General features: G+C 33.8%; 3 protein-coding genes across 3 annotated transcripts; 1 reads left to right on the forward strand and 2 right to left on the reverse strand.

Moving 5' to 3' along the window:
• The first annotated feature begins 3,416 nt into the window (after positions 1 to 3,416).
• On the forward strand, positions 3,417 to 8,536 carry LOC124529919 (macrophage mannose receptor 1-like). The gene is made up of 7 exons (XM_047103858.1): positions 3,417 to 3,519; positions 4,531 to 4,641; positions 5,164 to 5,292; positions 5,867 to 6,058; positions 6,743 to 6,876; positions 7,457 to 7,577; positions 8,322 to 8,536. Exons 1-7 carry the CDS (start codon positions 3,465 to 3,467, stop codon positions 8,492 to 8,494), a joined length of 915 nt encoding a protein of 304 aa, XP_046959814.1. The 5' UTR covers positions 3,417 to 3,464; the 3' UTR covers positions 8,495 to 8,536.
• A 25-nt stretch (positions 8,537 to 8,561) lies between these two features.
• LOC124529920 lies at positions 8,562 to 13,155 on the reverse strand. The gene is made up of 4 exons (XM_047103859.1): positions 12,927 to 13,155; positions 11,920 to 12,037; positions 9,684 to 9,852; positions 8,562 to 9,312 (listed from the first exon to the last, which is right to left on the reverse strand). The coding sequence occupies exons 1-4, from the start codon at positions 12,977 to 12,979 to the stop codon at positions 9,131 to 9,133; spliced, it is 522 nt and encodes a 173-aa protein (XP_046959815.1). The 5' UTR covers positions 12,980 to 13,155; the 3' UTR covers positions 8,562 to 9,130.
• Positions 13,156 to 13,733: 578 nt separating this feature from the next.
• On the reverse strand, positions 13,734 to 15,088 carry LOC124529594. Its single transcript, XM_047103377.1, has 4 exons — positions 14,978 to 15,088; positions 14,450 to 14,548; positions 13,989 to 14,118; positions 13,734 to 13,863 (listed from the first exon to the last, which is right to left on the reverse strand). The coding sequence occupies exons 1-4, from the start codon at positions 15,066 to 15,068 to the stop codon at positions 13,809 to 13,811; spliced, it is 375 nt and encodes a 124-aa protein (XP_046959333.1). The 5' UTR covers positions 15,069 to 15,088; the 3' UTR covers positions 13,734 to 13,808.
• Positions 15,089 to 25,492: the final 10,404 nt, after the last annotated feature.

Here is a 25,492-nt window from a genome sequence, read left to right on the forward strand (position 1 = left end):
TACCGTATAAAAACCGTTTAAAATTAACATTATTAACTAAACCATATCAGTTAATTTGTAATGTTATTGTGTAAAAGTAGAGTTTGTATGGCTTCTAATGATTGTTAATAATAATAATAACAGCCTGTAAATTTCCTAGTGCAAGACTAAGGGAGGCCTTTTGAGGAGAAGGTTAAGAGCATTTTTCACCACGCTGATCCAATCCGGTTTTTGGTGGATTGACATGTGACAGAATTTCGATGAAATAAGACACATCCATGTTTCCTCACGATGTTTTTCTAAACTGCTGAGCTTGAGATGAATTATAAACACAAATTAAGCACGTGATAATTCAGTGGTGCTTGTCTGGGTTTGAACCTGTAATCATCGGTTAAGATTCTAGCGACTAGACCATCTCAGCTAATGATTTTTATATTCTTTAATAGGTAACTACGCATAGTGTGCGTATTATGTAAATCAGTCATCCATCAGTTAAAACCTTTCGGTTTTGCCTTCCCATAATGAGACTTGGAGAATAAATAATGTACTACCATTTGCCCTGCATCGTTGACTAGGTCGACATTACTTATCTACCAACATAATTGAAAATCAATTTGAAAAAAAAAAATCTTAATTCGCCGACAGCTGTTGACACCAAATAATTGACTATTTTATTATTTTTTCATTCTAAAACATTTCTTATAGTTTCTTCTATATTAACAACACCGAAATTGTAAGAGCTCTAAAATTGACATTTACTACCAAAATTAGGAATGACGAAATAAACATTGATTCCAGTAATTATTAACATTGCTAGATATAGGCCTCTCCCAAAGTGCGCTAAAGTTTTCGCCACTAATTTAGGCCACGGGCCCACCTCATTGGGTGCATTGCATATGCCGATTCACGAATCATCTCCGGATAATCTCATTTCTGATTTCAACTTTGTTTAACTTTGGGGATTAGTTCCATTAGTTCACGTTTTGGTTTTGTATTTCATGGCAAGTGATACGCTTTTGTAGAAAACTTTCGTCTTCAAACATTTGGCTATAAGAAGTTTTTGAAGGTTATATTAATTGTATGAATTACTTATTGAAACGAAGTTAAGTCAATTAAACTATCGGAGCTATGCCTTTATACTCCTTGTGCCTGTAATTACACACTTGGCCTTTATATTGAAGGAAATACAAAAGTATTGTTAATTAGAGGTTAGTAAGGATAATTGGATAGTTCCAACACACGGGCTTGTATAAACCGATCCTCAGGCTGTATACTTAATAATTTAGTTTATCTCTTGTGAACAGGGAAGCACCCTAAGTAAAAGTAGGTACAATTCAATATTAAAAACAATATCGTTGTTTTAATTATTATTAGCAATGCTTGTAGTGTAAATTTATTGGTACCTTTTAAAAATTTGCGAGTAATAATAAAAAAAGTTTCGTAACAATTTAGTTAAAGAAGAGACCAAATCTACAGCCTGTATATTCTCACTACTGGGATAAAGACTTCTCTACCTTTGAGAAGGTTTGGAGCATATTACGTTGGTATTTTGACGGTTGGTGGATGTTGGATGATGTTTTCATTCACCAGTACCACGATAAGAATTATAAACACAATTTAAAAAGATTAAGATTCAGTGGTGCTCTCTTGGGCGTGCCCTTTAAGATATACTAATCACTGGACCCTTTCGATTCTAAAGAAGACACACACACATGGATGATGAATCTGTGAAGATTAAATAAATATTAATGAGAAAAAGACCGAATTCCTGTCCTTTATTAATCTATGGTTTTGTCGTTACAATTGTGGATGAACTTTAATGATATGCCTTTGACTATCAACTATGAGATCCGAAGAGTTTGTTTGTATGTTTGAATAAGATCTACTCGTACCAGTCCAACTTTGAAAATGTTTTCGTGTCAGGTAGTCCTTTTATTGAAAAATGTTTTTAACTACATAAAACCCACGGGAGCAGGGCCGAAACTTTTAACGCGGATGAAATTGATCGGATCAATTTTCGGACTTCACACGAGGTTTTTACGCGATTAAGGTGATAGGTACAGTTTTTTGTCAGAAATTCCAGAAATATGATCTGGAAAGCGAAGCATGAAGAAGACATACAAGCCTCTGTGGTTGTTTACGAAGCTGCAATTTGTCATATTCAATTGTTATATGTTTGGTATTATGATAATAAAATGCTAATTATCATAGACGGCTTTTTTTTAAATTAGATATTGATAATACAACGATGGCATATATTTCAGTTGCACATATATCATAGCCAATGTTACGTTATTAACACGAACAATTTGAGCTTCAGAACAGTTTGTGGTTAGAACTTGGTGGTAGCTTTTTAAAAAGGCGTAGGTGCTTGGTGGCACTTCTAGGTAGATAATACCTCACTCACCAGATATTCTATTGCCAAACAGCAATTTTTAGTATTATTGTGTTCCGGTTTGAAGAATGAGTGAGCTAGTGTAACTGGATAGGCAATCCATGTAATCACTCCAGTTGGTCAGTGTATGGTAACCTTCGCCCAGTCCATCTGTAATATTTATTGGAACTAATATATTAATGGTTGGTCAAAATTCTATGGAGTGAGAGTGGTCGCTAGGTATATCTCAAGATAGATTTAGAAATTAGTTTATCAGAAAAATAACCAGAGTTATGGCTAAAGTGGTATTAGGCAGGTTATGGCTGTTGAGCAAGTCCTAGGCATATCACTCAGCCTCCTGAGTTGGCGATTACCTCCTATCTAGCTGGAAAACGACTTGATCTCATGTGAGGAAGGCGATGGGACTGGACTGGATGTAGAGCCCTATGTCCAGCAGTAAATCATTAGACTTTAAATGTTTATTAATTTCAATGTCAAACGTCAATATATGAGTTATTGGATTGGCTTACTGATTAATGTATTATTCACTTTTATTTCTTGATTCAGGATCCAAATAAATGAAGAATATAACCATTAGTTAAACGTCACAACCTGTAAAGTTCCCAATCCTGGCCTAAGGTCTCTACTTTTGAGGAGAAGGTTAGGAGCGATTCTATCACGCGGCTCCAATGCATATTGGTAGATTTACTTGGCAGAATTTTGTTGAAATTAGTTAAAAGCAGGTTCTTTACGTTGTTTTCCCTCACCGTTGAGCTCAAAATGATCAACACATTTTAAACACATGAAAATTCAGTGTCTGTATTTGAACCCGCAATCAATAGTTAAGATGTACGCGCTCTAACCGCTGGGTCATCTCGGCTCTTTAGTTCCACCTTTAGTACTAATTGCTAACACAAATCCTACATTTAGCTGCAGAAAATAATGATATTATTACGACCTTGCTATATACATTCATTGTTATCATAATGTTAATTAGGATGAAATTCGAGACGAATGTTGAAAATCGTTACACTCATTACGATTTATTTACGGTAAAAATGAATATATATCGTCGGAAAGATATTTTTTGTGTTAACTATAGTTTAACAGCATGTTTCTCCTAAGTTTCTTCTTGCTCGGGATCATTGTCTGCGTGGCTTCGGCGGGTAAATAAGATATTATTTTGTGATACTTATATTAGTTTTAATACATTCGAACATCGTGGCAAATTGGCCATATTATGGCAAGTGATTTCCACTGCCTGTAAGAAATTTTAAATAGCATCCCTTACAATGTCAATGCTCCAATAGTTTTGGAAACTAAGATGTTATGACCCTTGTGTGTTGTGTGTTGCCAGTGGAACTATAGAAGTTCCACTGGATTACTACCTGTCAAAGCACAATACAATACTAAGTGCTGCTGATTGGCGGTAGAATATATGGTGAGTTAATACATACCCAAATGGGGTTGCACGAAGCCCATTAAGTAAGTTATGAATAATTTATTATTTAATAACTTTAGTTCCTTGTTTTATTTCAATTTGTTTGTAATTTTGCATATGTAAAATAATATACTTTTATTTTTCGTTCCGAAAAGATTGTCATAAAATCCGTTCGAATTATTTGTGGAATTATCAGAATTTGCAAGTAGATCCAAGCCAATATTACTGTCTCTGTAAGTTTTGTTTTTGTCAAACTTGGTCGTGTCTAAAATATATGTCATCTCTTATTGCATTTATAAATTTAAAAAGTTCATGGCGTAATTAAATAACTTTTAAGTATTTGTCCCAGACAAGTAGTTCAATAAACAATTAAATTAATTGCCTAGCCTTCTTAATTACTCAAACATATATGTATATAAATATATGTTTTAAACTAAAATGACCAAGGTAAATATTAAGATTTTCAGAAGAATCTGCATCTAATTACCTTATCCGATATATGATTGAAAAAAGGCCGCTGGTTGAATGCTGTTTAGTAAAATCGCTAGGCATTTAATTAAAAACCTAATTTAACTTATTGGCTACGACATAGTTAAATGCCTTAAAGAAACTTATTATCAAAATCAAAATCATGATTTAACATAGCCAGATAACTTTTTTTATTAATTGTTTAAAATACAATCACCATACTACTTAATATTGTATAGGATTGACAGTTTATATTTTTTTCACACAGATAATTCTTTCCGTTGCGACTATACCTACGACGACGATGTTAATGGTTACTTGAAGTACCAGAAAATTCCAGCGAATTGGCACGATGCAAGGCTGAGATGTCATCTTGAAGGTAAGTATTTTAGTAGAATAACTCCTGTATTGGTTGGATATTCGAATTCGTCTAAATTATTCAATTCAATACGCCAAATTTTGGTCACAGGATAAATCAAGTATATTTATAATTTCTATATATTTTAATAATAATAATTTTCATTGAATGCAATGATTTAATTTTAAAAATACCTTCTTTAGCATCGATTACAATATATATTAAATTATTTATAATTCGTCATTATTTCAAAAAGTTTAGCAAAATTTTTGCCCTGATGATTTATGTGGCAGATTTCTCTACGATTACTATTCTTCATGGAGAGGTTTCCTCGCCTTGTTTTCATTAGTCGACCACGAGATGAACAACCAATAAAAATGGGGCAAAATATATGATGCTGTTGGCTTTGAATCTGCGATGTTAGGTTAACTGTTTACAATTTATAAATATTGTATTGAAAACTAATGCTGGACCAGAGATTTGTGGGAGGATGTTCCGCAGTATTTGAGATTATTGTCTTTGATCATACCCTTCTTGTTACAGGTGCGGTGTTAGCTTCACCGACGAACTTTAGAATGAAAAACGCAATGCTCAGAATGACAAGGGCGAATGTCGATATATTCACTGGATATCATGCGACATTCTCAAAAGAAGACTACCACTCTGTTGAAGGTATGAGAATCAAAGATAAATATTTAAAAAACTTAAATTAATTTTAATAAATCAGGAACTTTTTTATGGTATAGGTTGGCGGACGAGCATATGGCCCACCTGATGGTAAGTGGTCACCATAACCCATAGACAATGAGCTGCAAATAATATTAACTATTCCTCACATCGTCAAAGTGCCACTAGCCTTGGAAACTAAGATGTTATGTCCCTTTTGCCTGTAGTTACACTGGCTCACTCACCCTTCAAACCGGAACACAACAATACTGAGTACTGTTACTTGGCGGTATAAAACTGATGAGTGGGTGGTACCTACCCAGACGGGCTTGCAAAGCCCTACCACCAAGTGAACTTTTCTAGACGCTTATTAAAAATTAGGTGGCGTTTGAAGTGATGTCGTCTAAAAGCCATATAATAATTATATTCAAGTATCTAGAAATATTGTATTTAAATTCTTACTTATATAACAAGACATCGAGACATTACTGTACATATATATGTAGATTCAAGTAAACATTCTCTATATAAGACATATCAAATTTTGTAGTATATTATCTGTTTATTAAAAATTCACCAGGACTCCCAATCGACAAGTACACTCAATGGGCGGCTGGAGAGCCTGACAATTGGGATAATAACGAGGATTGCCTGTATATGACTTCAAGTGGAAACCTGGGAGACATGGACTGCAAGCTGACAAGACCATACATTTGTTATAAGAAATACAATCCTAATGAGCGTCGTAATCAATGCGGTACCATAGACAACGGTAAGTTGGTTTCATTGCATTGGAACTGTAATAACAACATCCTGTAAATTTCACACTGTTGGGCTAAGGCTCTACCTTTGAGGAGAAGATTTGAAACATATTACACCACGATGTTCTAATGCCTGTTGGTGGAATACACATGTGGCAGAATTTCGTGGAAATTAGATACATGCAGGTTTCCTCACCATGTTTTTCTTCACCGCCGAGCACGAGATGGATTATAAACACAAATTAAGCATGAATTCAGTGTTGCTTGCCTGGGTTTGAACCCACAATCATCGGTTAAGATGCACGCATTCTAACTATTAGGCCATCTCAGTTCGTATTGAAGTGGAAACTAAGTAATGCTTCAATCTTGTAACATTTTGTCAATACCAGTCTCAACAGAAGGTGGGTAATACAAATAATATACCCTTTCTAAAATGTTTGAACGGATCAGGTGCAGGGTCAGTTCTATGATGAGCTCTCCGAGGCATACAATTCTTATTTTAAAAACTAGTTTTTTTGTTATGAAAGGAATGAGTTATTGTGAATTTACGCAACCTTTTTGGTTTTATTCTCCTGTTTTTAGAGTTGAAATGGTCTGTAGTAATAGAAGATTGCTGATTTGAACCAGGCAACACTGATTTATGAAATATTAATCACGCATTACGTAGGACGGAAATGAATCTCGCTTTCTTTCAGATTACCATTACTACAACTCAACTGGAAGCTGCTACAAGTTCCACAAAGTGCCGCGTACGTGGTCACGAGCTTATATGGCGTGCACGGCTGAGGGCGGTTACTTGACCATTATTAATAGCAAGACCGAAGCAAAGGTAGGTTGAGTGCGCGCGACTTTGTTACTATTACTTGGGCTAAGTTACTCCTCATTACATCAGTTATCTACCAGTGAAATTCCTGTCAAAATCGGTCCATCCGTTCCAGAGATTAGCTGGAACAAAAAGACAGACAGACACAGACAGATGGACAAATTGAAGAAAATTTTATGTTGATTTGTGCACCGTGTATACATACGCATTAAGTACAAAGTTGTTATTTTAATATTACAAATTGACACTCCAATTTTACTAAACATAAATATAGATTGGGTTAATGTATATATATTTATATTATATAATTCTAATTAAGACGATAATTGTCAACGACTACTTCAAACCTTAATGGATGGATAAGCCCAAATTTGATTAAAATAGTTGTATTCGTTGATAGGGCTTTGGCAAACTCATCTGGGTGGGCACACCCACTAATCAGATTGAACACCAAACTACTGTACTTAATATGTTTGACTTCCGGTTTGAAGGTTGAGTACTGGCGATGAATTATTAATAATTCAAACAGCGTCAAAGTCCGTAAATCTCAAAAAAAGGTTTTTATGAAAGTAAACTTTTTTTTCAGGCTATCGTGGAAATCTTCGCACAGAATCCAGCAATTTCCATGGTAGGAAACTTTTGGAAAGATGTTGCATACGTCGGTTTCAATGATTGGGGTGAACACGGAGAATACTTAACGATAGAAGGTAAATCAATTATAATAATCTAATACTAGTTGGGACCTGCGGTTTCCCTCGCGTTTTAGGGTGGTAGTTGTCAAGTGTTAGGTAAAAAAAGTAGCCTATGTCCTTCTTTAGACTTCAAGTTTACTTCACAGCAAATTTCATTGAACACTTACTTTCATATTTATAATACTAATTTAGATAACACTTTACACCAATAGTACGACACTTAATTGTCGCTGTAATATAAGAGCAACATGTATTTAAAAATGATATTATATCTACATATGCTGTATAATAAATTGTCTGATAGGTAGATCTTTATGGAAGGAAAAAAAATACTAGTGACAGTACACGTGATAAACGAGACGTCAACAAGACCAGATAGAATTTAGGCGCTGAACCTTGTGCATACCGTACTATACTGACGCAGCATAATAATATTTTGTCAAGCAAAATTTTAATAATAATTAATTTTCTCGTCATTTTATTTAATTGTGAATAAGTATTGTTAGTTCATAGTAAAAGATAAAATGTTATATGTAGAGCTACATCTATAGACACTTCTATCTGATCTACAGAGCCTTCTGATGTGTTCGGTTGTGTTGTGTTCGTGTTGTGTTCGGTCATAGACAAATTTGTTATCAGTAATCAAAGCGAATCATTTCTATATATAGTATTCACAAATCCACATAAAATAAGATTTTTTTTTCTGTAAAAATAATCAGTACCTCTAAACAAATCTTTTAACTTTGCTCTTATTACCAGGTCAAACTCTTAAAGAGGCAGGCTACGACCTCTTTTCCCCTGGAGAACCCAATAACTCAACGACCGGCGAATACTGCGGTTCCGTGTACAGAACTGCTTTGCTGAACGATCTCTGGTGTGAGAACCATTACGCTTTCATATGTGAGAAGGATCCAAAGAGCTTGGTGTGCTAATAACTCATGTATGTCTTGAAATAAATAACGATTGGCAGATTATACGTTGTCATTTATTTATGTAACGCTTATGAAGTGAGCAGAAAAGAGGTTGCATGCCTTATGTTTACATTTATTCAATTAGCAAGTTAAACCATAATAAACAAACAAACTCACTGTTATATTTATGATGTAAAACAAGATTGAGTCTTACAAATAGTTCATGGGTGACGATCATAATAAATTTTTAAATCAATTAGTGGAACTTACGAATCACTGCTTTTACTTAGTGGTATCGCTTTTTGAAAGTCCTTTTAGATACATAAGTATCGTTGTATTCCAGTTTGAAAGTTCAGTGAGCCAGTGTAATCAGAACAGAGGCACAAGGGACATTACATGCCAGTTGCCAAGTTTGTTGGCACATTGGTGATATGAGATATTGTTATTATTTCTTATAGTGCCACCACGTATGGGCTCTGGTGACATTAACCAGCAGATGGCCTTTTTGGCAAACAACCCCCTCCACATAATTATGACATAAAAAAATCAAATTCAAACATTCAATAAAAAAATTGAGTTACATATAATTGATTGCCTATTACAAATTTCATATAAATTCTTATATAGTATGTAATAGTATTTCAAGCCACAACTCAATCATAGAACGTCATACATAATTCGCATACTTGTACAGTTTTTTACTCGTGCATCAAAACTACGCATATTAGCACGCATCTGGTCCCACGATTCTGTACGTAGCTCGTAGTTGCGAGGACGGCACCCACAACAAACTCCACAGTTGCAAAATGCACAGCAACTTGTCACTGCATCCCATGCACCTGATTGAAAAAATAACCTTCTAACTATCAAAGTCTACCGAATTTGGCCACAGTGTCCACTGGCAAGTAAGAAAGGTTAATTACGTATGTTAGATAGTTTCCAGACTGAGAAGCAGCGAGCCAGAAGGAGATAATGGCGACCAAACTGATGAAAATGGTTGTAGATGAGGTTATTGCTATTACGGATTGCTCTAGAACTGTTTTGTAAATACTTCGATCAACCTCCGTCGCAGTTCAAAACCATAAAACCAGTTATTTAGCATATAATTATTATCTATTACAAGAGCTCCTTGTGCCCTCCATAAATTTTCTTCTAATTAATCCTACGAAAAGGTTGATAATATTTGTAATTTAATTCGTGTTTTACTTACCAATTTTTTTCGCCATTTCCGCAAACTTTATATATGGCGTATCAACTTTGTCATCTAAAGGTGTTTGGCAAATTCGTACGATGTTCGGAGGTAAGCTAGCGTTGCGTTCGTTTATCACTATGCGATGTTTTCTTGCAAACAGAGGACAGAGGCTGTTAGCGTGAACTTTCTGAAACAATCGTTGCTTTGGAGGTAAGGAATTTGCAACAAGCCTGGTTAGCCACTTACTCTATATTTTACCGCTAAGGATTGTTTCGGTTTAAGCGATGAGTGAGCCAATGATGCTCCTGGTATTCGGGACATAATATATGATATGTTTATAAAACATGTGAAACCCAATTGTGATTACTAAGATTTTATAACAGACCGACTATAGTTTTAAATTTCCTTTTTATATAATTTTAAATTTCCACACGAGTCCTAACTCCATCTAACGAGTTTTCTGATGGTGATTACCACTGTCCATAGTTATTGATAGCATATAAATATAAAACGATTTCTTACATCAAATATCTTGTACCATCAATCTCATCAAATGGATAATGATATTGATCATTGAAATGAGACTTTAAATGTTTATCCATAAAAAACATCAAATCCTTTTTGAGGTCATATAAATAATAAGACTTTTATAAAATCATCTAATCCAAGATCAAGATTCAACGTTGTATCTATTTTCTCACGTAAATAACAAGATAAACAAAGCAGCTTTGGTATCCTGTTTGAAATTTCCAACTCGTATAGAAAAACTAGATAAATATATTTACTCCGTTCGCTTGGAGGTTCGAACGTACTATCTTCAAAATGGATACAAAAGTTCAATTGATAGGAGCAGTGTAAAAGGCAAAACAAACTACAAGAAGTAGTTACTTTTGTGTCGACTTCACGAGGCAAATCGTATTACTCTTTGCAGAAACTACCGCCGAGAACTGGACTGTACTGGTTTATGTAATTTCAACAATTTATTCAACGACTTGACTTCAGTTGGACTGACATTTATATAACTCATATTTATATTTTGTTGGAAATATTTTGGCAGGGTTTTAAAAAGGGAAATATTGTATAAAGTCTTAAATATATTCTGCAGATTGACCTACATTTAGGGTATAAAATATGTATATGTAACAGTATGTGATACTATATAAATGTCTGTGACTTTTTCTCGTGTTAGATATAATTATGAGATTGTCATTTGTATGGCTGAAAAGATTAATACACCTATCTAAAGTAAGTAGGAGATTTTTGCCAATTTAGATTTTTCTAAACAAATTTAAAAAAAAACTGTGTACTGATGTATCTATTACTTGCTGGGTTAAGACCTCGTGTTGACAAAATTCGAAGCTACAGAGGATACGATGACCTTATCGTGGTTCGATTTTGGATTTGCATGTAGCCGATTTTCAGTCTAAATATGCATGTTTATTTTATATCGAGAACGATAGTATTAACTATAATTAGGTGCCATCTTCCACTTTAAAATCTTATGTTTTTAAAGTAATATATGCAATAAATTTAACCGAATACATTTATTTCTGCTTTAAATTCAGACTTTTAACGCACACGCTAAGACATCTTGTAAACATGAACTTCACTCACTCATAATATTCTACACCGATAAATGAGAAGGGGCGCGCCTTCGTAAGTGAAAAGATCTATACTATTTTGACATAAGTTGAAATCTACTATAGAGTCGAGATGGCCCAGTGGTGAGAACGCGTGCATCTTAACCGATGATTGCGGGTTCGAACCCAGGCAAGCATCGCTGATTCATGTGCTTAATTTGTCTTTATAATTAATCTCGTGCTCAGCGGTGAAGGAAAACTTCGTGAGACCAACCTGCATAAGACAAATTTCATAGAAATTCTGCCACATGTGTATTCCACCAACCCGCATTGGAACAGCGTGGTGGAATATGTTCCAAAACCTTCTCCTCAAAGGGAGAAGAGGCCTTTAGCCCAGCAGTGGGAATTTACAGGATGTTGTTGTTGTTGTTTGTTGAAATCTATTTAAGTACTTTGTAATGTCAGAAATTATGAAGTCAGTGATTAAACTTCTGTTAATCACAATTGATAAAATTTTCTGCGAAAAATTAAGCGTGCATTAAGGTTCATAGCCTCGGGTACCTCGACTTGAGTAGCATGATAGTATATAATAGTCTACAGCCATCCACATAAATTAGGTTGATGCAACATTTTTTTTTCAAACCACGTAATCTTAGCATTAAAGATTTACTCACCGATGGCCATCTTCTAAAACATTCTTGTAGAGGTTTCCTTTCCAGTACAAGTTCGGCTGATGTCTTGTGAATTTCTCCTTTCCATTCTCGTCTGCGACTCTTACAAATCGGCCTGCATCTGAAATAATAATCAAATGCCGTCAGTCTATACAGTATGCTAAAGGAATCGGGAAATGCCTTTCTATGTCTATAAAAGCGTGGCTAAGTTTCCATTACAATTCATCATGGTTAGTATTTATGAAAATGCCAGACAAATATCATCATAACATATTAGTTTCCAAGGTCAGTGGCGCATTGGTGATGTGAACAACTCCAATATCTATACACACTTGCCATCTAGCAGTACATTGAACGTCTACCCAACTAATCCATATAAGTATACTAATATACGCTCGCAGTTTTGCTCGTACTAAGGCAGATGGGAGCAAATGTTGGAGGCCCTATATTTATTTTTAGATAAAAAAGTCGTAAAGACATAAGTTTTGTTTCTTAGTTGGATTTATGGAAAACCAATTTATTTATATCTGGGTTCAATATATAGGTCAATTTGTACTACGGATATTTTATCAAGAACTAATAAAATACTAAGCTCTACAAAGTCTATTTATAGGATTTTTTTTATATATAAGTAGTTTGGCAGAGGCCATCTCCCATAGAAATTAGGAAATAAATGTGCCAGCAAATTTTAGAGCTAACATGATGTGTTCGTAACTCACTCACTTTAAATGAAAGCATAACAATACTTAAGTTTTATTGAAGCCTGTTAATATTCAATCAACAAAGTTTACATACTTGTTGACTTCCAGGCATGATATATTACATACATATATAGAGTTATTACTTATTTTCTTGCCGGTTCTTCTCGGTAGAATATACTGTCCGAACCGATGGTAGCTTCACATAATATAATTGTTAAATGACGATTCAAAAGTGCTTGTAAAAGTCTAATATTAAATATAGATCTTAATTTTATTATTGAAATTTTTATTTAATTATAAATGACTTACTTGCATATGTCTTTTGTATCTTTGCTCTCCTTGATTTTGGGTAATTTTAACATTTAGTTTGATGAACAGCTTGAAACATATATAATTGAATATAAGCCTTTTAATTTTATTTCATTATTAAGTAAATGAATGTATAAAAAATATTCTTAAACAGTGTCAAATGAACTTCTAATTTGAAAGCGTTTTCGTGAATATATTTAAAAAAATAAAAATCAAACGAATAACACAGTTGTGTTGCTAAAACCAATACATTATTATTAATATATGATCGCGTCACAATGACACTGTTTATATTCCTTTATAATTTGACAGGACAAAGTAAATACTTTTTACTTCAACGTTTGAATACTTATTTTAAGTGCAGCGTCTGTGCAATATATAATAATATATGATATCATTTAGCTCCTCTCGGAAACAGCGTCATGTTTCAAGGGAATAACTACGCAGAACTTGCGGATGATTGTGGGTTCAAAACCAGGAGAACACCACTGAAATTTCATGTACTTAATATGTGTTTATAATTCATATAGTGCTTGGTGGTGAAGTAAAACATTGCGAGGAAACCTGCATGTGTAATTTCAACGAAATTCTGCTACATGTGAATACAACCCGCATTGGAGCAGCGTATATGCTTCTAACTTTCTTCTCAAAGAGAGAGGAGGCCTCAGCCCAACAATGGAAAATTTACAGGCTCTGGCTATTAAATTCTGTATTATTATTTATGTATGATAATAATATATTATTATTATAAATAATCATAACTGTTATTCAAAATAAACACTGTTTATTTAACTTCAGATAAATTTTAATGGAATGTTGTTACAATAATTAATTTATGATATTGCAAGAAACTCAACAATCACTGCATATGGGATCACTTTGTTAGATGGAATCTTTGAAACCTGGTTGCGGTATAGGACCAGGTGGGCTCATAGATCTGTAAAAATCATCAATAAATCATCAAAATGACAAAGCGCTTACCATTTTAAATACATTTGAAACTATATCTCATACTTAAAGTTTAGAATCAAAAAACATTAACCAAAATGAACTTTGACTCACTTGGGATGTTCCAAGTCCCATTCGTGGAGCATTTGACACATGTTTCGTGCAGCCAAAGAAGTTTGAGGGGACGTGTCTACCTTTGGTGTTTTGTATTTCTTATGATTTTTTTCTTTGGTATTCGTTCGGACTACACATTAAAAAATACGTTAAGAAACAAAACCTATACCATAAAATACAAGAAGCTATGTTAATTTGTAAATAAACGAAGATAAAACTACAATTTAAATAACCCTCATAATGCATATCTAGTAATTAAGCTTCATTTCACGGCCTGTTCCTGTCCCCTTACCTCGTTTGATGAACTTCAATGTACTCCAGTGACTTATGACACGTAGTTATGTTTGCTCCAATAATTACCTGTCTACTTAATCTGACGTTTCAAAGTTGACATACCCACTCAGTTGACGATCCCAATTAGGACAATTGTCTGAACCCTACTTCACCTCTTGTCTATTTACCTTTTCTCGCCTTAGGGAGGCATTCATAGGAATAATCCTTTAACTCCCCATCGCAAAATGAAGACGGCATTTTTGATCTGAATGCGCGACTGATGAGATCTTAAAATGTTTGTTTTATTTAATATTAATAGAAGACGATATAATATTGTCCAAATTGGAGCTTGAATTGGTAAATTTCATGGAAGGTAAATAAATTAATTATTATACGATTCAATACATCTAGCTAATTGTATTTAAGCATAATTATAAAGAAAGATCTTATCGGCCATAAAATGAGTCTAAGCGCTAAAATCTGCTAGCTGTCGTATTTCAAGTACTCTTTAGATTTTGGCCGAATCATGTATCTTGCGTTCGTCCTCACTACGATCATGGCGACAATACAGTTGCATGTCTATGTGTACGTACACAGTTATCCAGCGATATTTGAAATATAGTTATCATTAACTGTCAAAATTAATAGTGCCAAAAAAGTAAACTGAAGTTGTTGTAGCAAATTACAAGATACTGATTCATTAGGTGGTAACATACCCTTTTCTTCCACAAACTCCAGAACAGATACAGCCGTATCCTCTTTTAAATCAACGGAAATGTTTGACGTATGTTTTGGTAAAGATATCATCTCATTTGACTTCTTACTACCATTGTAAGTATCTGCTTTCTGAATGAAAAGAGAACATAATTATAATATTAACACGAACGTTGTTTTACACAAAGCGTGATCAATTAGCACAAGCAGCAAAAGGTCGGATATCCCTATATGCCTCAAAAATCAATAATATGCCAAAAAAAACAGATTTTCTTATCTTAAAAAGTAAAGTAAAAAAAGTAAAGTATCAGTCCGTAAATTTCCCATAGCTGGATTAATGCCTCCTCTCCTATTAAGGAGAAAGTTTAGAACATATTCCACCACTCTGTTCCCATGCGGGTTAGTGGGATACACATGTCGCAGAATTTATATAAACATAGGCACATGCAGATTTTCTCACGATGTTTTCCTTCACCCCGAGCACGAGATGAATTATAAACACAAATTAAGCACATATATTTAGTGCTTCTTGCCTGGGTTTGAACCCGAAATCATCGGTTAAAATGCATGCGTTCTAACCACTGGGACATCTCAGCTCTTCTCATTTTTTTTAACAATTATCAATATAAACGAGTCCAAATAAATTAGAATAAAAATCTATGAAATTGTATTATCTTCATCGTGAATCGTAATAATAGGTATATATAAAAACTTTTCTACAATATTCTTAGAACTGGTTTCCGTTACATCGTATAAAGGTTTATTTCCCTTCGATTGCCTTCAAGTGTCTCCAGTAGATCGTGATGACACTTTCTACAACACGCAGTTTGTTATTGCTTTTCCAATAACTTACTCTTTTAAGACTAAACCAGAATAGACTATATACTTGGATTTAATTATTTATTTATTACTAATGAGTTTTATACAAACATAATACCTTTCATATTTAAAATGGATACTAATAGTTGCTTGTTATTTCACTGTGGTTTTTTGATTTCATTTATCGTTGTAAAATAAAATGATTTTAGTGTTTAAGAAATAATATAAAAAAAATACTTATCTCAATATATCTCGTTTTATTTCTAAGGTGGACCAAACAAAAAAAAAAAAGTTTAACTAGTATGAATATAATTTTAAAAATGCAAGCTTTGTCTCCGTTTTTGGTGTTGTTGTGCTATGACACATGTTTGAGGTATATATTTGTCTACTTACAGGATTAACAATAAGATCATCGAGTTCAGGATGGCTGTTCACAAAATCCCAGAAGCCGCAACATTTTCTTTGAACATCATCATTATCAATATCACCATCTGGTGTAAAGTCTAATATAACACGTTGTTTCGATATCGGTTCTCCACAATCACCGTCATCAAATAGAACTGATGATCCATTTTCCAGATCTTCATCAGATGTTTTATTGACGTCAGCACTTAATTCTGGTGTTTCTACATCGTTATATATATACCTTCCTTCATCGGCGTGAGCCATTTGCAATGGAGATGTAATATCTACTTAATATTGGTATCTTCACTGAGTTTATTAATAAATGCATTGACATGTGTCAATTGCAATACATTTATTGGACCTTTTTAGAAATCAAATCAATTTCCATTTAGTTTATTCCTCTGTGTATAAATGATTAAGTATTATTTTCCTAAGAATTAGAATTAACATTATTAACTTAATTATATTATGCAAATTTAATTTTTGGTTTGTGAGTCGCAATTACGTTACAAGATTAATTATTCGCTGAAAGGAATTGGACCAACATTTAATTATAATTGATGACCGATTTTGGTCAAGACAAACTACTTCAAGAGAGACAAACCAATTAAGCAAGACATATTACAGTGCACACGGGTATATGAAAACAGAGGTCCACTCTCATAAGCCGAACGGGCGGCAAATTCAGTTAAGTCTCAGAACCAACGGCTTAACACGCTTTCCAGGATACATGAATACACACTTCTAACATCCAGACTCAAAACTTTTACTAATTATTCTCCATTATCGACCCAATTTGTTGTTCGAACTCACACCTTGCTAACTGCCTTATTTCTAGCCGCTAGACTAATGAAGTAGTCAAATATCATATAGTCTGCCTTGTTGATTTAGTAATTAGTATTTTTTCCCTAACACCCAAGATTTATATTCTCTCTCTTGTTGTGAGTGATTGCTGCTTCATCTGAGAATGAATATGAAAGATTAGAGAGCTAGTTTGTTGGCACACATCTTCGTTTATTTATAATTTGTTTTGCATAATTGGATAGACCTCGAGTATTTCCAACAAGACCGATATTCAGCTAAGAGAAAGTTTATGCCGAGATACTATGTGATTTACGCCGGTTTTTTTTAATTAAGTAATAAATTTGAATTAAGAATGTCGTCAAAATAAATTTGCCTTTTGTTTTTTATTACATAGATGTAAGTTCTTATGGACTAATAATACCATCATACACGTGTCGGTTTTCAGCACGAGGTATTTTAAATGTCAAGTGCTTCTTAACTTAGACTTAAGTGCTATTCTGAATAGCATAGAGTTTTAAATTGATTCAAACTTATATGTCTTTAGAAATGCATTTGCGTTGTTACCTAGCACTACTTAAAAAAATTGTTCGAAGAAATATTCAAATCTGAATCACGCTTACGTTTCGTTCACCGAACTGTATATAGGGTCGCGATATTCAAATTACAGGAACGATTTGTTTCATTTCTATTACCAAGAACTGGTCGCAATTACATTATGTCACAGAGATGTCGTTTTTTGGGGCGTGAGTATACCAACTTGATTTATTCGTTGAAAAATTTAAATGTATTGAATTTTATTTTAGAAATATAGTTTATTTAAAGACCACTTATAGTAAGCGATGACACTTGCAATACCTTAAATGTCTACTTTTGAGTCTCCACTGAGATTACCATTCAATCCGCAACACTTAGTAATTCTTTAAAATAAATTATAATTAACATTAGACAACATCACATACATTACTCTGATCCCAATGTAAGTAGCTGAAGCACTTATGTTATGGCAAATCAGAAGTAACGACGGTACCACGAACACCCAGACCCAAGACAATATAGAAAACTATTGAAATTTTTCTCCATCGACTCGGCCGGAAATTGAACCCGGGATCTCGGAGCGGCGTACCCATGAAAACCGATGTACACAATACTCGACCACGGTCGTCACATGTCACAATTCTGATAAAATAATAGGTGGTAGATAGTGTATAAAATAATGATTATGTAACAAAACACTTTGGAATATGGAACGCTTCAAATAAACACCCACAACAGTGATTCCGAGTAGCGTTCTTTCGAGACCGTTTAGAATCCAATTTGCAGCTAAAACTTCGTCCAGGATAAATTGTTTAGAATAGCCCTGAAACAATTCAGTCTAACTCCTATCGAGCTTATGCAATTGAGAAGTTCTAGTTAAGCGTGTTCTAGGTAACCTGTTCATACCATAATTTATTAAAATAAATAGAAGTATTTATGGTATTATACAATTCCCAGAATATATTTAAAAAAAAAGTTAATAGTGACGAAATTATAGAATACTAGTAGTCGTTATATTCATTAAAAGAGTACTTTTTAGAAAGAAACGCCTGGAGTTATGCTCGGGTTCCATCATAAGACACTAATTACTGTAAATTGCACATTCAACAGCATTGTAAATCTGTTTATTTAAAAAGAGCATCTATGCGAGTTTCTTGTCGTTTCTTCTCGCTAGAAGCTGCTTTCCGAAACGGTGGTAGTATTTAATTGTTGACGATTCAAAAACGCTTCATTGTGAAGTTAGCTTAAGAATGTTGGTTGTCAAGTGTCAAAATCATGTCTTTTCTTGGAGTTCAAGTTTGCTTTATACCAAATATCGTCAAATAAGCTTCAGCGGTTTTGTCGTGAAAGAGCGACAGATAGACAGAGGTACTTTGACATTTATAAAATTAATATATATTATAACAAAACAAGTTATTACAATTTTCATTAAAGGACGAGGTACCGTAACGACAAAAACAGTGCATAAGTAAGAGACAGTACTTGCGTTTCAAGTGTCACCTGTCACAGTCCCCGAGAATACTAAGGAGACAAACGGTACGTGCGTATTCTCTCAGGTTTTTCTCTTGTCCTGCGATTTTTCAAGAACATCCGTTATTTAAATAATACAACACGTAGGTGTATATTTGTGAGGCGTTGGGATCGGAAGAGGAAAGTTGAAGTTCCACTCACTGATGTCAGATGTCATGACTACGATATTGTGACGACACGAGGTGAACTTCGTTAAAGTTATCTTATCGCTATGGTAGCAATAACGCCCTTTGCTTGGGATACATTTATCTGTAAGATTATTTTAGGTTGAATGCAGCACACCGGTTGCTGGAAAACTTGGGTGCATAAAAGAGGTAGAGGAGGGGAATGTACCCACGTCCTTTTAAACAGCTTAGAAAATAATGGTATGCATTGGCAATATGGTGTGGGCGGATCGAAGTATCTTTCAGCCTTTTGTGGTGTAATCCAGCATATTAGGATAACAGCCAACACAATTTGGTTTGAGACAGTGAGTCTCTCTCCTTAAGGAAAGCTTAGCCAAATGCTCGCAGGATATCAAAAAGGGTCAAGGAGCGCCACAAATGCATGTCAAAATACATCTGGGTGTATGTTCGGATTAATCCCGGCTGCTGAATTTCACCTTCAGACATCTTGTCAAAATTCGAAGTTTCACCCGCACCACCTTGATGTCTGAAAATCTGCCTCGCACAACCACTTTGTAGAACCTGCTTTCGCCGGCTGTTTTTCCGAATAGATACGACATGGGAATCTTCAAGAATAGAGCGTACTCCTGCCTCAAAGGCCGGCAACGCACCTGCAAGCCCCCTGGTGTTGCATATGTCCATGGGCGGTGGTAGTCACTTTCCATTAGGTGAGCCTCCTGCTCGTTTGCCACCTATATCACAAAAAAAACAATACCATGACAAAAGTGAAACTTACCATCTGAAAGGTTTAATTTTGGTACAAAGGAACTTTCTACAAAAATTTGACCTTGAGAATAGTCCTTTTATAACTTATCACATAACTATAAAATTATGAACCAACAAATAAAACGTTTCCCAAACCGCAGATTTATCGTAACTGGAAAATAAGATTGTTTTCAATAAGAAAAAGAAAACGAGAAATTGACTTACTTTACATTTATAAAGGTGTTCAAAGTGTTTCACTCTTTACCGCAAATATAACGTAGATATCTTAAATGTCTTTCTCGAGTAGCGTTCTCAGGATTTTCATTGTAAATTGAATCCTAATACAAGGTGTTTAGGGTGGAAAATTGTCTTTCGTAAATGTTTCAGTGCGACACGAGTTAATGGAGTTTGAAATATGCAAGGCTATCTTGACTTCTCGCTTTGATACAAACTCGACATCAACATGTGGATATGACTTTACAATTTGTATTTGTTAGCATATATATTACAAATATTTATTCGATTCATAAAATAAAGAAGTAGGTATAACATATTATTTCACTGAGTTTATTTAAAAAAAATACTACAGGCGCTCTATATAACATCTTAGCTTGGTGGGGTATTGGTTTGATGTAAGGAATGGTTATGACATCTTACATCACTTCGATGTGGTAGCGGCGGTTACTACTTACCATTAAATTTGTCATTTAATGGTAAGTAGTAACCGCCGCTACCACATCGAAGTGATTTGCCCATTTGTCCGTCTACCTACCTAACTAATGCATTACTTGTTCTTAGTTTAGATTAAAATATGTATATATTTATATTTCATTTGTTTATTTTTTAATTTTGAGGAATAAAATACTTTTCTAAAAGGATTCATTCATTTGTTTCAAATTGTGACGTAGATTTTAAATATGGCATTTCTAGGTAACGCTGAATCAATCAAGACTACACCTCTATTATGTCTACGCTTGACAAAAAATCTTTTTAGGTTTTTCGAAAATGTTATTGCCAATATAATTTTTTGTGCCATAAGATACAATTAATAAAATTCCAGCACATTTTTTCACCTCTCTGTCACACACGTACGATTGATTGATGCGAGAAAGAGACAAAAATATCATTCTATTAATGATAATTAATTCCACGATTATCCATAATTTTTAACCGCCAGAGAGTAAATACAGTTCAGCTCGTAATCCTCAACTGTGTAATTATCTACACGCCTGTTACGCAAGTGTAGGCATCGATTTCGAATACCAATGACCATTTGATTGTGTCTTGAGCTAATATTTGTATTTGAACCTTGGACCTGTAAGGCGGTAGATATTGACAGATCAGACCATTTGATAATTAACAATATAATGCTATGTAGCAAACGGCATGTGTTGCTTCTTTAAATTAGTGTATAAAGTATTAACTTTACTTGATACAAATCTGTACGGCCAAACATTTTTCCTTTTTGATACAATGTACTATGTTTATTCTAAAAAAAACCTTTATTACTGGAAATCATCTGGATATGAAATCTTCCCGGATTTGAGGAGAATTCCTCTTAGTAATTTTTACAATTTTTTTCAGCATCTCGTTGGAGTCAGGAAATATTAATTTTTAATGCGTTCATTTTCAACCGACTTCCAAAAGGAGGAGGTTATCAATTCGTCTGTATTTTTTTTTTGTTTTTTTTTTTTATGTTTGTTACCTCATAACTTTTTACTGGGTGGACCGATTTTGATAACTTTTTTTTGTTTGAAAGGTAGTGCTTCCCGTGGGGTCCCATTTTTTTATTTTTTTTCAATGATGGTATCCATATGAAAACGACATAAGTCTTAAATTTGCATTATGTATATGCGCGACAAATAGGTGAATAACTGAAAATCACGTTAACCAATTTTGATAATTCTTTTTTTATTTTAAAATATATACTTCAAGGATAATTTGGTGAAGGTTTGGTAAGGTTCTGAGCACAGGATCCATGACAAAGTAACGGAACGGAAGGGAACTGAACAATTCTGAGGAGCACGTTAGCGATACTCAGTCGAATCTTTTATTTATAGGTTATTTGGATATTTGAGTCACCTTCCGTAATGTGGTTATGTTTATGTAATTATCATAGTCGAATATTATAATCAACTAGCTACCCACCCCGGCTTCGCACGGGTGCAATACTGTTACTATAAATATACTACAGAACTTGTTTATTTACGACATCACATCGCAAACTTCTAAAATTATCAGTTTCTTTACTATATTGTTCATGTATTATATACACTAACTTTCCCCTTGAATCACACTATCTATTAAAATAAACCGCATCAAAATCCGTTGCGTAGATTTAAAGATATAGGGACAGAGAAAGCGACTTTGTTTTATACTATGTAGTGATGGAACTCCTATACGGCTCGCAGTTAGGGTGCAATATGGGGCAGAATTTCTTACTATCTTTAATCAAATTTTGTGTATGTGATGTGATGTCATATGATGTCCGAAATAAAGTTGGTCTTTTTCAAAGTTTTTTTGCTGAGTTCGATTACAGCTTTTTCGAGGGATTCTTGTAGTTTACGCCGCGTGACGTATTAAATCCGCATTTTCGAAAGTCTATTTTTGCTTTATTCGCAAGTTTCCTTTGAAATTGTCCTCGAAGTAGTTTCTGACTCACATAAACGGAACGCTTAATCTATCCATATTAAAAAAAATAGTTAGTCAACATCAGCTTCACTTAAAATCAAAAAATAAATAAAAATTTTAACAAAAAGAAAAACCGACTTCAAACAAAACACTATTTTAAAACAAATGAATATGCACGAAAAAGTAATAAAAATAATTGCGTATTCAACATATTTTTTAGAGTCTTCCTAAGTTAAATGAAATGAAAAATATTAGACTACTTAAAAGTCGATTAACGATTATATCATGTAGTTATAATTATTGTTATATTTGGAGTCGGTGTCTTATACTTATATTCTTTATTTGTGTTTATAACTTATCTCATGCTCGGCGTTGCATAAAAACATTGCGAGGAAACTTTTATATATCAAATTTCAATGCATTTCTGCCACTTGTATAACAACTAAAACAAATCATATCAAATCAATTTTATTCAAGTAAACTTCACAATGAAGCGTTTTTGAATCTAGAAAACAGAACGGAGAAGCTTCAAAAAGTCCTCAAAGGATGAGGAGGCTTTAGTCCAGCAGTGGAACATTATCTACAGGTTATTTCTATACTTTTACGACGCAGTGTCGGAGCAGTGATAATGCTGATGGAACCCCGAGTACCAACTAGTGTAAAATACAGCATTTCCGGTTTAAATTTCATTAACAGATTAAACTCGAGTGATCCAGTTAAACTGTCCGACTAGTTTTACTATTCAAATTAATCCTAAATCCCTTCGTTCAGCTTGATTTCTCTTAGGTTTACACTATTTGCCATTCTTTAATTAAACTATGACTGAAAACGCCGCTTATATATTCTTAAATATACTATGAGTTGTCTCCAGTTATATCGTAAGGACCATGAAATCAAAAACTCAATATAAACTTTGTTCAATTTTACAAGAACTTTTAAATCGTTATTTAAAAACTATATTAAGTAAAGCTACCTTCGTTTCGGAATGTTGATTCTACCGCGAAGAACAGGCAAGAAACTCAACAGTTATTCTTTTTCAACATTTATAGATACAATATCATTTTAGTCAGATACAATTATGTAAGTATATATCCTAGCTAGAAGTTAACAAATATTAATTCCACTTTTTATCATATGTATAATGCCGTATTGAATAATATGTCTTTGTTACCAATGTATGGGTATGAACTGGAAGACACAAAGTGGTGCCCTCTAAAATATGGACTGACGATTTTGGAAGGAGTATAGAAGCCATCCAAACCCAAGTTAATAATTAACTTAACTTTAAACTCTGATGAAGATCGGACTGTGAATTTACAATCTCTGCATTGTTGTCCAAGTTTATTCCACAATGGACGTTGCTTGAAAGATATCACTGTCAGTGATACAGCCTTGGAATACGTAATACTTTACGTGATCTTATTTTGTGTTAAAACCAAAATAAAATCTAAATAATCTAACTCACAGATTTTTCTATTCCTCTCTTACTTGCCCTCGCACGGACGCGTTTTCGGGTCTCGTAGACTGGAGGTGGTATTTCGTTTTGACATTACGTATAAGCTACCTGCATTGGAACAGCTTGGTGGAATATGGTCCAAACCTTCCATTAAAGGGAGAGGCCTTACCCCAGAAGTGAGAAATTTACATGACGTTGTTGTTGTTGTTGATTATGATTACATATAATGAATAATAAACTTATTTTATTTATTCTGTTAAAATTTGAAGCATGATGAAATGATAAAAATGGATTTTATTTTATAAATATTATATCGTTCTGTCAAAATTTAGGGGAGTATGTAATGCTCCGGCAAAAAATATATGAAGCGAAAACTACTATCAAAAGTAATTTCCGTTAATTTTATGACTTATACTTTATCAAAAACAAGTCTTATTTCTTACCCTCCTTAAAATAATTGATTGTTGATTTATATAACACCGTAATATATTACTTCGATAAAGTCATTTGTAATGTTAGAAATTTAATCTTAAATGTCATTGCGTTCGCTTTACTTCGTCGCAGGTGTGTTCCAGCCATTAGGTATGCCATCCATCTTTACAGTGGACATATTGTCACACGTGGTTACCAGGCTACGGCTCTATCTTGTCTAGTATGTACCTTCTTGACTTAAAATTAGCTCTAGATAACGTAAACAATATTAGTTTTTCTCATATATCGAGCAAACGTGAACCAGGTAGGATATATGATATAATGAAATAAGCGTTTTAACGAATTTTTAATTAAGCTGGTTCGTATTTTGCCCAGAAGATCGGAATTGCGATTCAACGGGGAAAGCTGCTAGCATTCTTGTCACCGTTCCACGCGGTCAAGATTTATACAGTAACTAGTTTCAGTTCATATTTGTATACTAGCCGCGACCCTGTACGCGTTTGAATTTAACAAAAAAAAATATTGTAGCCTAAGTTATTCCTTATTATATCAGTTATCTACCAGTGTAAGTTCCGTCAAAATCGGTGCAGCCGTTTCAGAGATTAGTCGAAACAAACAGAAATATTGACAAAAATTTTATAAAATATTATTTTGGTATATGTACCGTGTACAGATTCATATGCATTGAGTAAACAAGGGCTTTTTAATATTACAAATAGACATTTCAATTTTATTATATGTAGAGATTTTATTTTATGATATTTAAACATTCAATCATGTGCAATTAAATTATAATCATAGTGATTAATAAAAAACTATGTACTATTATTAACCGATGATTGCGGGTTCAAACCCAGGCAAGCACCGCTGATTCATGTGCTTAATTTGTCTTTATAATTCATCTCGTACTCAGCGGTGAAGAAAAACATCGTGAGGAAACCTGCATGTGACAAATTTCGTAAAAATTCTGCCACATGTGTATTCCACCATTGGAGCAGCGTGGTGGAATATGTTCCAAACCTTCTCCTCAAAGAAAA

This window comes from Vanessa cardui, chromosome 5 (genome assembly GCF_905220365.1).
Source record: "Vanessa cardui chromosome 5, ilVanCard2.1, whole genome shotgun sequence".
Taxonomy (NCBI): Eukaryota; Metazoa; Arthropoda; class Insecta; order Lepidoptera; family Nymphalidae; genus Vanessa; species Vanessa cardui.

Bases quoted from the DNA above. Each gene is read 5' to 3' on its own strand.
- LOC124529919 (XM_047103858.1), top strand. From the start codon at position 3,465: ATGTTTCTCCTAAGTTTCTTCTTGCTCGGGATCATTGTCTGCGTGGCT. The intron at 4,642-5,163 runs GTAAGTATTTTA...TTCTTGTTACAG, and splicing joins GCTGAGATGTCATCTTGAAG to GTGCGGTGTTAGCTTCACCG. The intron at 7,578-8,321 runs GTAAATCAATTA...TCTTATTACCAG, and splicing joins AGAATACTTAACGATAGAAG to GTCAAACTCTTAAAGAGGCA.
- LOC124529920 (XM_047103859.1), bottom strand. From the start codon at position 12,979: ATGTTAAAATTACCCAAAATCAAGGAGAGCAAAGATACAAAAGACATA. The intron at 12,038-12,926 runs GTAAGTCATTTA...TTATTATTTCAG, and splicing joins GATACAAAAGACATATGCAA to ATGCAGGCCGATTTGTAAGA. The intron at 9,313-9,683 runs GTAAGTAAAACA...TTTTTCAATCAG, and splicing joins GGAAATGGCGAAAAAAATTG to GTGCATGGGATGCAGTGACA.
- LOC124529594 (XM_047103377.1), bottom strand. From the start codon at position 15,068: ATGATATCTTTACCAAAACATACGTCAAACATTTCCGTTGATTTAAAA. The intron at 14,549-14,977 runs GTATGTTACCAC...AAACATTTTAAG, and splicing joins GGAGTTTGTGGAAGAAAAGG to ATCTCATCAGTCGCGCATTC. The intron at 13,864-13,988 runs GTGAGTCAAAGT...TGATTTTTACAG, and splicing joins TGGGACTTGGAACATCCCAA to ATCTATGAGCCCACCTGGTC.